The 13,640-nt window shown below is 51.4% G+C and overlaps 1 protein-coding gene across 1 annotated transcript; it reads right to left on the bottom strand.

The window, feature by feature from the left end:
- Positions 1 to 3,071: 3,071 nt before the first annotated feature.
- On the bottom strand, positions 3,072 to 4,237 carry LOC137315814 (zinc finger protein 135-like). The gene has a single exon (XM_067980294.1). It carries the CDS (start codon positions 4,143 to 4,145, stop codon positions 3,384 to 3,386), a length of 762 nt encoding a protein of 253 aa, XP_067836395.1. The 5' UTR covers positions 4,146 to 4,237; the 3' UTR covers positions 3,072 to 3,383.
- Between the last annotated feature and the right edge of the window lie 9,403 nt (positions 4,238 to 13,640).

Genomic DNA, 13,640 nt, shown 5'->3' with positions numbered 1-13,640 from the left:
ACTCTTTGTTCCCCGTCACAGGGACACTGAAGCCCCGCCCACTCCGTTCCGAACAAAAATGGCCGCGCATGCGCCGTGATCCCTGACTTTGACCAAGATGGCGGCCAGTTCCCCGCTCACCCGCCGGTCGGGCCTGTCACCGCGGTGTAAACACGGGGCCTGTGGGCTCTTATTCGGTGCCTGAGGCCTACACCTGGTGTTTATGAAGCTTCCCTGCCGACCCCCACATCCAATTCCTCCCCGGCGCCCACCGTCTCCTACCGGATCCCGACCCGCCTGTTCCCTCAGTCCCTCTCCACCACTCGCACCGCGCATGCTCAGAGCACAGCCCAGACCCGCGCCTGCGCACTGGGCTCCTATAGTCACTGATAGGGCACTTTCTGGGCCGCGGGGGATTCTGGGTAAACTCTCCGCCATTGAAGGTCCGAATCGGTGAACAGAAATTTCGTCATCGCATCGAGATTGGGGCCGGAGGGACAATAAACATTAAACAAAATCAATCAATATATTATACAGAAACCCGAGTGCCCGGGCCCTCAGACAGGGAGCGAAGTTCACCGGTCGCCACTTTTCCTTCACCAACTCGCACCTCAGGCCCCGCCCAGTCCGGTTCAATTGATCAATGTTTCCAACTGTGTTTTCCAACTCGAGTTCAGGCCTGTTATTCTCAGAGAAACTTCGAGGCCTCATTTTTTCTGTGTGCTGTGAGGACCGATATCGTTCATCTTGATCTATTTCTGGTTCAATAACTTTGCTAAAGCTTTCTTTGTCGAGGCGGGTACAATTTTGTCTTTTAAAAAGCATTTGGACAGTTACATGGGTAAGATGGGTATCGAGGGATATGGGCCAAGTGCAGGCAATTGGGACTAGCTTCGTGGTATAAACTGGGCGACATGGACATGTTGGGCCGAAGGGCCTGTTTCCATGTTGTAAACTTCTATGATTCTATTCTATGAATGTGGCCCAGGCCAAGTGTCAGGAGATCGGATCAGGCCCACCATCGAAAATGAGTTTGACCCCCCTGAGATAGACAATGTGAACCGGATTATCCTCATCCACTGACCCAGCAACTTCCTCAAAAAACTCAAGCAAGTTTGTGAGACGCGACCTTCTTTTCCGGAAGCCGTGTTGAGTGTCTCTCACGGCCCCTCCCCATTCCCCTTGCAATAAACGCCAACATTCCATTTGCCTTCCTAATCACTTCTTGTATCTGCAGACCAACTTTCTGTGATTCATGTACGACGATACCCAGATCCCTCTGTACTTCAGAATTCTGCAATCTTTCTCCATTTAAATAATATACTGCTCTTCTATTCCTCCTGCCAAAGTGGACAAGTTCACATTTTCCCACATTATACTCCATCTGCCAAATTTTTGCTCACTCACTTACCCTATCCATATCCCTTTGCAGACTCCTTATTCCTCTTCACAACTTATTTTCCTACGTACCTTTGTCTCATTAGCAAATTTAGCAACAATTCATTCGCTCCCTTCATCCAAGTCATTGATATCGATTGTAAATATTTGAGCCAGATCTTTACAAAACACTGGTCAAGCTTCAGCTGGAGTATTGTGTTCATTCTGGGCAGCACACTTCAGGAAGGATGTCAAGGCCTGAGAGAGGGTGCAGAGGAGATTTACTGGACTGGTACCAGGGATACAAGATTCAGTTGCATGGAGAGACTGGAGAAACTGGAGTTGTTCTCCTTGGAGCAGGGAAGGTTAAGGGGAGATTTAATCGAGGTGTTCAAAGTCATGAAGGGTCTTGATAGACTGAATGGTGAGAAACTGTTTCCAGTGGCAGGAGATCAGTAACCAGAGGACACAGCATTCAGGTAATTGGCAGAAGAACTAGAGGTGAGATGAGGAGAATATTTTAACGCAGCCATTTGTTATGAGCTGGAATACACTGCATGAAAGGGTGGGGGAATCAGAGTAAATTATAATTTTCAAAAGGGAATTGGATAAATACTTGAATAGGATAATTTGCAGGATAAAGGGCATGAGAATGGGACTAATTGGATAGCTCTTTCCGAAAGCCAACACAGGCATGATGGGCCTAATGGCCTCCTTCTGTGCTTTATCATTCAATGATTCTATGATAAAGGGCCAGACACTGCTTCATCCTTCACTAACAGGGTCCCTATTAACAGTCGCTTCCTTCTGTATTCAGTTGTAAACAATTTTACAACACCAAGTTATAGTCCAGCAATTTTATTTTAAATTCACAAGCTTTTGGAGACTTCCTCCTTCCTCAGGTAAATGTTTACATTTACCTGAGGAAGGAGGAAGTCTCCGAAAGCTTGTGAATTTAAAATAAAATTGCTGGACTATAACTTGGTGTTGTAAAATTGTTTACAATTGTCAACCCCAGTCCATCACCGGCATCTCCACATTCTGTATTCAGTGCAGTGAATGGAAACCTGTCTATTTTAGTGAGTTCAGCCTTTCTAAAATCTCTCACTATTTTTGAAGATCCATTTGACTCACTTGTTTCATTTTGAAAGACTTCTGATTTTTCTACTGTGTGTCGATGGTTTTGTTTAAAGGTGGAATGACATTTGTTTCAAAATATTCTGTTCTAACCCCCGGCCCAGTTTAAAACCCTCTGCACTACTGACCAGGAAGATCGCAAGTCCAATCCTTGAACTCAGCCAAGGCAGCACTTCAGGGGCTGGAATTGGCCTCAGCACCACTGGGCTAAATAAGAGTAACCCTGCTCTCGAAGGAGATCCAGTGACCTCAACTGGGAAATTTATGGCTGTCATTTGAGGGCAGGACTGGCCTCGACCGTGATGCCTACCACAGTGGATAATCCTGCTGTCACTCACTGTGTGGGCCCATGTATAAATGTTCCCTTACTGTTAGATTATTAACTAAGTCTGGGCTCATTACTCATTACTGAATCTAGTCCACCCTCCTTAAAACCTACCTCTTTGACCAAGCTTTTGCTCACCTGTCCTAATATCTCCTTATGTGGTTCAGTGTCAAATTTATTTTGTTAATCACTCCTGTGAATGGCCTTGGGACGTTTTACTATGTTAACGGCACTGGATAAATGTATCAATAAAACAGGGAACTCTTGGAAACACACTGTAGGTCCTTCTTTATCTGGACAGCAAATCACTGCTGTTGTGTTGAACCAGCAGTTAACATAAGAAATAGGAGCAGGAGTCGGCCATATGGCCCCTCGAGCCTGCTCCACCATTCAATAAGATCATGGCTGATCTTCTGCCTCATTTAACATGTATCCAGAATATTAAACTCCAGCCCAGTTATCGGGGTTATTAACATCAGAAACAAACCCCAACTGTCAGAATGAACATGGTTCAATCCTGGATATGATTAACAGCAGCAATAACAGCAGAATCCAACCCCAGAAGTCACAGGTGAACTCGCTGGTGTCTCCGCAGGTTGGATGAATGAGTGAATCCCTTCCCACACACGGAGCAGGTGAACGGCCTCTCCCCAGTGTGAACTCGCTGGTGTGTCAGAAGGTGGGATGAACGAGTGAATCCCTTCCCACACACAGAGCAGGTGAACGGCCTCTCCTCAGTGTGAGTGCGTCGATGATGTGTCAGCAGTTCCCATTTGCTCTTAAAGCTCTTCCCACAGTCAGAACATTTAAACGGTCTCTTATCAGTGTGAACAAGTTGGTGTGTCAGTAGGTGCTGTGACTGAATGAATCCCTTTCCACACATGGAGCAGGTGAACGGTCTCTCCCCAGTGTGAGCACGCTGGTGGGCAATGAGAGTGGATGACTGCCTGAACCTCTTCCCGCAGTGAGAGCAACTGAACGGTCTCTCGTCAGTGTGAATTCGCTGGTGTCGAATCAGTCCCTCCGAGCTTTTAAACCTGTTCCCACAGTCAGAGCATTTAAAAGGTCTCTCCGCAGTGTGAATAAGCTGGTGTGTTCGGAGGGCGGATGACTGAGTGAATCCCTTCCCACACAGAGAGCAAGTGAACGGCCTCTCCCCAGTGTGACTGTGTCGATGAGTTTCCAGCTGGGACGGATAATTGAATCCCTTCCCACACACGGAGCAGGTGAACGGCCTCTCCCCGGTGTGACTGCGTCGATGAGTTTCCAGCTGGGATGGGTAATTGAATCCCTTCCCACAGTCCCCACATTTCCACGGTTTCTCCATGGTCCGGGTGTCCTTGTGTCTCTCCAGGTTGGACGATCAGTTGAAGCCTCGTCCACACACAGAACACGTGGACGGTTTCTCCCCGCTGTGAATGGTGCGATGTTTTTTCAGACTGTGTAACTGGTGAAAGCTCTTTCCACACTCAGTGCACTGGAACACTCTCACTCGGGTCTGAGTGTCTCGGTAATTTTCCACTCACACTGATGTTTGAAATCTTTTCCGACTAACACAACAGACAAACATTTCTCCTTCCACATTCAAAGGCCGATGATATTCAGGTCCTGATGAATCGAGTGACTCGGTCAGATCTTGACGTGATGTTTGGTTTGAGTTTCCCGTCTGTAAATCCTCCCCTTCCAATACCCTGTAAAAGGAGTTTACAAAAGTCATCACTGTAAACACAGGATAGAAATTCAGAATAGACAATTCCAGTTTTTCTGGATCATTTTTTCATCTTTTGAGCCTCAAAAGCTGTAAATCCCCGTCCCACACACTCTCCCTCCTCCCTGTGCTGAAATCTGAACCCATTGCACCATCTCCTACATTTTTTCCTCTGCTCTGCTGGGTTCAGTTCCACACTCACTGGTTCCCCTCTCTCTCCTCCCCTGAAGGTGCTGACTCTGACTGGGTTCAGTTCCACACTCACTGGTTCCTCTCTCTCTCCTCCCCTGAAGGTGCTGACTCTGACTGGGTTCAGTTCCACACTCACTGGTTCCTCTCTCTCTCCTCCCCTGAAGGTGCTGACTCTGACTGGGTTCAGTTCTGCACTCACTGGTTCCCCTCTCTCTCCTCCCCTGAAGATGCTGACTCTGACTGGGTTCAGTTCTACACTCACTGGTTCCCCTCTCTCTCCTCCCCTGAAGATGCTGACTGTCCTTCCCATATCCTAACTCGCACCAAGTCCCATTCACCCATCACCCTTGTGCTCACTGACCAACAGTGACTCCCGGTCCAGCAACGCCTCATATTTAAATTCCTCATCCTTGTGTCCAAATCCATCCATGGCCCTCGCCCCTCCCCTATCTCTGTAACCTCCTCAATGGCCCTCGCCCCTCCCCTATCTCTGTAACCTTCTCCAGCCCTCCCCCATCTCTGTAACCTACTCCAGCCCTCCCCTATCTCTGTAACCTACTCCAGCCCTCCGCCCCTCCCCTATCTCTGTAACCTCCTCCAGCCCTCCGACCCTCCCCTATCTCTGTAACCTCCTCCAGCCCTCCGACCCTCCCCTATCTCTGTCACCTCCTCCAGCCCTCCGACCCTCCCAGATCTCCGCTATCCTCCAATTCCGGCCTCTTGCTCCTCCCCCATTCCCTTCGCCCCACCATTGGGGGCCGTGCCTTCAGCTGTCTGAGCCCCAAGCTCTGGAATTCCCTCCCTGAACCTCTCCCCCTCTCTCTCCTCCTTCAATCCTCCCTCTTTGACCCAGCTTTCGGTGCCCTGTCCTAATCTCTCCTCATTCCTCTCTTCCCGCTCCTGTGAACCGTCTTGACCCATTTTGCTCCGTTAAAGGCGCGATAGAAATGCAAGTTGTTGTTGACTGTGCGGGTTCAGTTCGAGCGGAGATTGGGTCGGGCCCGATCCCGGGAAGCGGCGGGTAGTGGAGGGGTGATGATGCCGCCTGTTTTCTCTCGGGTCCTGGGCCCTACACTCGGTGTTTCTGGGCCCTGTGATCCCCGCCCTTTATTAACCCGCTCTCTCCACACCTCCTCTGACCTGCTCGAACCGCGCTCTCTGCCTCAGACCCTTCGGGCCGCGCATGCTCAGCTCACACTGACCAACAATCAGCCTCTCCTGCGCCGGCGCACTGGGCTCCTCTCAGATCGATAGGGGACATTCCGGCGCGCGGTGCAGTCTGGGGACGGACCGCCGCCATTGGAGCTCCGACCCGACCGTCAGTTTCTCTGATGGGACTGAGATTGGGGGCGGGGGAAAAGCGCTTTTGGAGCAGCGGAGGGCGGAGCGGAAATAATAAAATATAATAAACCAAACCCGAGAGCCCAAGGCACGCTGGGTAATGGAGACCGCCATTAAACCGTCAGAAACACTCACAGCGCAGGCGCGCACCGCCTCGCCTCGAAAAAACTTTGGGAAATGTATTTTTCCCCAAATCTGTTAATAATTTACTCTCATTACACATTGGAACTGATGGGCTGGATTGATGTTTATTTTCCAATTCCAGCTCAGGACCTTCAATCCCAGCGTCAACCCGGAGCAAATGCGCTCCCGACCAATAGGAAGAGCGGAGAGGGACTGGAGGACCGAGCGGGCGGTTGGTCCTCCAACCAATCGGAGTGTGTGAGGGGCGGGACTTGCGGCGGAGGGTCTGAGCCCGGATCTCACTCCTTCTCTGGAACTCTGCCGAATTTTTGAAACTTGATTCATCTCAAGATAAAAGTCCAGAAGAAAACTGGACCTTTCAGTTGTGGCTTTAAACAGATGAAACCCTGTGGTGTCGAGCAAACAGTTCAACATTTGTTAGTAAAATGACTCTGATGAAGTAATGGAGAGCCATGTATCCAAGTTTGCTGATGACACTGAGTAAAGAGGCACAGTAAATAGTGTAGATGGGAGCAGAAAGTTGCAAGGGGGCAATAATAGATTCAGTGAGTGGGCAAAACGGTGGCAGGTGGAGTTGAATGTGGGGAAATGTGAATTCACCCACTTTGAACCTAAGACAGAGATCAGAGTATTTACCAAACGGCAAGCAGCGAGAAACTGTGGAGGAGCAGAGAGATTTCGGGGTCCAAGTACCGAAATCACTAAAAGCTAGTGGACAGTTACAAAAAATAATTTTAAAGGCTAAAGGAATGATGGCCTTCATCTCAAGGGGGCTGGAATATAAAGGGGTGGAAGTGATGTTACAGTTGTACAGAGCTCTGGTTAAACCCCATCTGGAGACTGCCTTCAGTTCTGGGCACTGCACCTCAGGGAGGATATACTGGCCTTGGAAGGGGTGCAGCACAGATTCACCAGAGTGATACTGACAGATTGCATAGACTGGGCTTGTTTTGAGTGGAACTTGGAAGATTAAGGGGTGATCTAATCGAGGTGATTGAAGGATTTGATAGGGCAGATAGAGAGAAACTACTTCCTCTGGTGGGGGAGTCCAGAACAAGGGGGCATAACCTTAAAATTAGAGCGAGGCCATTCAGGGGCGATGTCAGGAATCACTTCTTCGCACAAAGGGCAGTGGAAATCTGGAACTCTCTCCCTGAGAGCAGTCGAGGCTGGGGGTCAAGTGAAAATTTCAGATCTGAGATTGATAGATTTTTGATAGGCGAGGGTATTAAAGGTTATGGTACCAAGGCGGGTGGATGGAGTTAAGATACAGATCAGATATGATACAATTAAATGGCGGAACAGGTTGGAGGGGCTGAATGGCCTCCTCCTGTTCATAATGATTAAACGTTCCTAATCTCTGCACAATTACAGAACGGACCGATTGTTAATAGGAGCTCCGTTAATGAAATCCCCTGACATTCAAAGATAAACGGGACTGTCCCTTTAACTATAAACAAAGGGGAGTGCCTGTCCCTTTAAATATCTGCCCCATTCCCACAGGCAGTGGGAGGAGGAACAGCGCGCGGTCTCATTCCGCCCAAAACCAGCGGGGCCTCGCGCGAGGGAGCAGCTCCATGAGGGGGCGGGGCCTCGGCTCTGACGTCTCCAGGAGCCCAGCGCGCAGGCGCGGGAGAGGCTCTGCGCGTTCGCCAGACGGAGTCGGAGGGTCGGGAGCAGGTAGGCGGGGGGCCGGGGACAGGACACTGAGAAACCGGGCGGAGACCGCGCCCCACGGCTTATAAACATGGAGCGAGGCCGCAGGACCCGAGTCGGATCCTCTGGTCCCGAGTGTGAGCAGCCGGGCGGTAACTGCGGGACTTCTCCCCGGAGATAGGCCCGGGTTTCCGGGGGAACCGGCCGCCATCTTTGTACAGGAGGATGGAGCGTCACTGCGCATGCGCGGCCATCTTGGTACAGGACGGAGGAGCGTCACGGCGCATGCGCGGCCACCTTGGTACAGGTACAGAGTGGGCGGGGCTTCAGGATATTTCACTCAGAATCTCAACCCGTGCTGTCCCTGCCCTGGGAGAGTTTGATGGGACAGTGCAGAGGGAGCTTTACTCTGTATCTAACCCGTGCTGTCCCTGCCCTGGGAGAGTTTGATGGGACAGTGCAGAGGGAGCTTTACTCTGTATCTAACCCGTGCTGTACCTGCCCCGGGAGTGTTTGATGGGACAGTGTAGAGGGAGCTTTACTCTGTATCTAACCCGTGCTGTCCCTGCCCCGGGAGTGTTTGATGGGACAGTGTAGAGGGAGCTTTACTCTGTATCTAACCCGTGCTGCACCTGCCCCGGGAGTGTTTGATGGGACAGTGTAGAGGGAGCTTTACTCTGTATCTAACCCGTGCTGTCCCTGCCCTGGGAGTGTTTGATGGGACAGTGCAGAGGGAGCTTTACTCTGTATCGAACCCGTGCTGTACCTGCCCTGGGAGTGTTTGATGGGACAGTGCAGAGGGAGCTTTACTCTGTATCTAACCCGTGCTGGACCTGCCCCGGGAGTGTTTGATGGGACAGTGTAGAGGGAGCTTTACTCTGTATCGAACCCGTGCTGGACCTGCCCCGGGAGTGTTTGATGGGACAGTGTAGAGGGAGTTTTACTCTGTATCTAACCCGTGCTGGACCTGCCCCGGGAGTGTTTGATGGGACAGTGTAGAGGGAGCTTTACTCTGTATCTAACCCGTGCTGGACCTGCCCCGGGAGTGTTTGATGGGACAGTGCAGAGGGAGCTTTACTCTGTATCTAACCCGTGCTGGACCTGCCCCGGGAGTGTTTGATGGGACAGTGTAGAGGGAGCTTTACTCTGTATCGAACCCGTGCTGTACCTGCCCTGGGAGTGTTTGATGGGACAGTGTAGAGGGAGCTTTACTCTGTATCTAACCCGTGCTGTACCTGCCCCGGGAGTGTTTGAATGGACAGTGCAGAGGGAGCTTTACTCTGTATCTAACCCGTGCTGTCCCTGCTCTGGGAGTGTTTGATGGGACAGTGTAGAGTGAGCTTTACTCTGTATCGAACCCGTGCTGGACCTGCCCCGGGAGTGTTTGATGGGACAGTGTCGAGGGAGCTTTACTCTGTATCGAACCCGTGCTGTACCTGCCCTGGGAGTGTTTGATGGGACAGTGTAGAGGGAGCTTTACTCTGTATCTAACCCGTGCTGTACCTGCCCTGGGAGTGTTTGATTGGTCAGTGCAGAGGGAGCTTTACTCTGTATCTAACCCGTGCTGTACCTGCCCCGGGAGTGTTTGTTGGGACAGTGCAGAGGGAGCTTTACTCTGTATCTCACCCGTGCTGTACCTGCCCCGGGAGTGTTTGATGGGACAGTGTAGAGGGAGCTTTACTCTGTATCTAACCCGTGCTGTCCCTGCCCTGGGAGTGTTTGATGGGACAGTGCAGAGGGAGCTTTACTCTGTATCTAACCCGTGCTGTACCTGCCCTGGGAGTGTTTGATGGGACAGTGCAGAGGGAGCTTTACTCTGTATCTAACCCGTGCTGGACCTGCCCCGGGAGTGTTTGATGGGACAGTGCAGAGGGAGCTTTACTCTGTATCGAACCCGTGCTGGACCTGCCCCGGGAGTGTTTGATGGGACAGTGTAGAGGGAGCTTTACTCTGTATCTAACCCGTGCTGGTCCTGCCCCGGGAGTGTTTGATGGGACAGTGCAGAGGGAGCTTTACTCTGTATCTAACCCGTGCTGGACCTGCCCCGGGAGTGTTTGATGGGACAGTGCAGAGGGAGCTTTACTCTGTATCTAACCCGTGCTGGACCTGCCCCGGGAGTGTTTGATGGGACAGTGTAGAGGGAGCTTTACTCTGTATCGAACCCGTGCTGTACCTGCCCTGGGAGTGTTTGATGGGACAGTGAAGAGGGAGCTTTACTCTGTATCTAACCCGTGCTGTACCTGCCCCGGGAGTGTTTGAATGGACAGTGCAGAGGGAGCTTTACTCTGTATCTAACCCGTGCTGTCCCTGCCCTGGGAGTGTTTGATGGGACAGTGTAGAGTGAGCTTTACTCTGTATCTAACCCGTGCTGGACCTGCCCCGGGAGTGTTTGATGGGACAGTGTAGAGGGAGCTTTACTCTGTATCGAACCCGTGCTGTACCTGCCCTGGGAGTGTTTGATGGGACAGTGTAGAGGGAGCTTTACTCTGTATCTAACCCGTGCTGTACCTGCCCTGGGAGTGTTTGATGGGACAGTGTAGAGGGAGCTTTACTCTGTATCTAAGCCGTGCTGTACCTGCCCCGGGAGTGTTTGTTGGGACAGTGCAGAGGGAGCTTTACTCTGTATCTCACCCGTGCTGTACCTGCCCCGGGAGTGTTTGATGGGACAGTGTAGAGGGAGCTTTACTCTGTATCTAACCCGTGCTGTGCCTGCCCCGGGAGTGTTTGAATGGACAGTGCAGAGGGAGCTTTACTCTGTATCTAACCCGTGCTGTACCTGCCCCGGGAGTGTTTGATGGGACAGTGTAGAGGGAGCTTTACTCTGTATCTAACCCGTGCTGTACCTGCCCCGGGAGTGTTTGATGGGACAGTGCAGAGGGAGCTTTACTCTGTATCTAACCCGTGCTGTACCTGCCCCGGGAGTGTTTGATGGGACAGTGTAGAGGGAGCTTTACTCTGTATCTAACCCGTGCTGTACCTGCCCCGGGAGTGTTTGATGGGACAGTGCAGAGGGAGCTTTACTCTGTATCTAACCCGTGCTGTACCTGCCCCGGGAGTGTTTGATGGGACAGTGCAGAGGGAGCTTTACTCTGTATCTAACCCGTGCTGTACCTGCCCCGGTAGTGTTTGATGGGACAGTGTAGAGGGAGCTTTACTCTGTATCCAACCCGTGCTGTACCTGCCCCGGGAGTGTTTGATGGGACAGTGCAGAGGGAGCTTTACTCTGTATCTAACCCGTGCTGTACCTGCCCCGGGAGTGTTTGATGGGACAGTGCAGATGGAGCTTTACTCTGTATCTAACCCGTGCTGTACCTGCCCCGAGAGTGTTTGATGGGACAGTGCAGAGGGAGCTTTACTCTGTATCTAACCCGTGCTGTACCTGCCCCGGGAGTGTTTGATGGGACAGTGCAGAGGGAGCTTTACTCTGTATCTAACCCGTGCTGTACCTGCCCCGGGAGTGTTTGATGAGACAGTGTAGAGAGAGCTTTACTCTGTATCTAACCCGTGCTGTACCTGCCCCGGGAGTGTTTGATGGGACAGTGCAGAGGGAGCTTTCCTCTGTATCGAACCCGTGCTGTACCTGCCCCGGGAGTGTTTGATGGGACAGTGTAGAGGGAGCTTTACTCTGTATCTAACCCGTGCTGTACCTGCCCTGGGAATGTTTGATGGGACAGTGTAGAGGGAGCTTTACTCTGTATCTAACCCGTGCTGTACCTGCCCCGGGAGTGTTTGATGGGACAGTGTAGAGGGAGCTTTACTCTGTATCTAACCCGTGCTGTCCCTGCCCTGGGAGTGTTTGATGGGACAGTGTAGAGGGAGTTTTGCCCAGAATCTCAACCCATGCTGTCCCTGCCCTGGGAGTGGTTGATGGGACAGTGTGGAGTGAGCTTTACCCTGTATCTAACCCGTGCTGTACCTGTTCTGGGATTGTGAGACGGGACAGTGTGGTGGGAGCTTTATTCGGTATCGAACCCATGCTGTCCCTGCCCTGGGAGTGTTTGATGGAACAGTGCAGAGGGAACTTTACACTCTATCTCACCTTATTGTACCTGCCCTGGGAGTGTTTGATGGGACAGTGCAGAGGGAACTTTACACTCGATCTCACCCGTGCTGGACCTGCCCCGGGAGTGTTTGATGGGACAGTGTCGAGGGAGCTTTACCCTGTATCTAAACTGTGCTGTTCCTGCCCTGGGAGTGTTTGATGGGACAGTGTGGAGTGAGCTTTGCTCTGTATCTCACCCGTGCTGTACCTGCCCTGGGAGTGTTTGATGGGACAGTGTCGAGGGAGCTTTACTCTGGATCTAACCTGTGCTGTCCCTGCCCTGGGAGTGTTTGGGACAGTGTCGAGGGAGCTTTACTCTGTGTCTAATCCGTGCTGTACCTGCCCTGGGAGTGTTTGGGACAGTGTGCAGCAATCAATAACCAATGATTAACGCTATTCACCCCTATTTATTAAAATCTGGGATATAGTTTCTGAACAGCTTCATCAACGGAGCCTCTCACTTTTCCTCTCCCTATTCTTCTTCCCAAAATCTATCACTTCACATTTCTCTGCATTAAATTTCATCTGCCATCTATCTGTCCAATTTATTATCCAGTGTCCGTGACACTGAAGTCACTTCCAGTCCTCTTCACAGTTCCCCACACTCCCTATCTTGGTGGCATTTGAATTATCTGGAGATTTTCATCTTGTGCCCGAAATTCCCGAGCCCAGATCATTTCCCTGTATTGAGAAGAGCAATGGTCCCAACACTGACCCTGGGGGACACCACTGTTTACATCCCTCCAGTCTGAACAATATCCATTATCCACGACTCTCTGTTTTCTGCCCTTTCCCCAACTTCCTGTCCACGCTGCCCCACTCCCTTCAATTCCGTGAGCCTTAATTTTATCAACAAGCCTCCTGTGCGGCACCTTCTCAAACACCTTTAGACAATCCATCCACACAACACCCACTGCATTCCCTTTATCACCACACTGTGTTATTTCCTCAAATAATCCCTGCTGTCTGTCCTGAATTCATCCATTTCACGAACAAATGTTGAAATGTTTGATCCACCCCACAGGGTTCCATCTGTTTAAAGCCACACAGAGAGAGGTGGGAGAGGCCCATTGTCAGACAGTGTGAGCTGAGGGGTGGGAGAGGCCCATTGTTGGACAGTGTGAGCTGAGGGGTGGGAGAGGCCCATTGTTGGACAGTGTGAGCTGAGGGGTGGGAGAGGCCCATTGTTGGACAGTGTGAGCTGAGGGGTGGGAGAGGACCATTGTTGGACAGTGTGAGCTGAGGGGTGGGAGAGGCCCATTGTTGGACAGTGTGAGCTGAGGGGTGGGAGAGGCCCATTGTTGGACAGTGTGAGCTGAGGAGTGGGAGAGGCCCATTGATGGACAGGGTGAGCTGAGGGGTGGGAGAGGCCCATTGTTGGACAGTGTGAGCTGAGGGGTGGGAGAGGCCCATTGTTGGACAGTGTGAGCTGACGGGTGGGAGAGGCCCATTGTTGGACAGTGTGAGCTGAGCAGGCGCAGGAGACGCAGACTTCAGTGAACACCGAATGCCCCACAGACCCCAATATAAAACAGTGAACATTATCCCCCCCAGACCCCAATATAAAACAGTGAACATTATCCCCCCCAGACCCCAATATAAAACAATGAACATTATCCCCCCAGACGCCAATATAAAACAATGAACATTATCCCCCCAGACCCCAATATAAAACAGTGAACATTATCCCCCCCAGACCCCAATATAAAACAGTGAACATTATCCCCCCCAAACCCCAA

This window comes from Heptranchias perlo, unplaced genomic scaffold (assembly GCF_035084215.1).
Source record: "Heptranchias perlo isolate sHepPer1 unplaced genomic scaffold, sHepPer1.hap1 HAP1_SCAFFOLD_56, whole genome shotgun sequence".
Classification (NCBI taxonomy): domain Eukaryota; kingdom Metazoa; phylum Chordata; class Chondrichthyes; order Hexanchiformes; family Hexanchidae; genus Heptranchias; species Heptranchias perlo.
This window is presented reverse-complemented; position numbering and strand designations above follow the sequence as displayed.

Excerpts from the sequence above, each read along its gene's own strand:
- LOC137315814 (XM_067980294.1), bottom strand. The coding sequence starts at position 4,145 with ATGGAGAAACCGTGGAAATGTGGGGACTGTGGGAAGGGATTCAATTAC.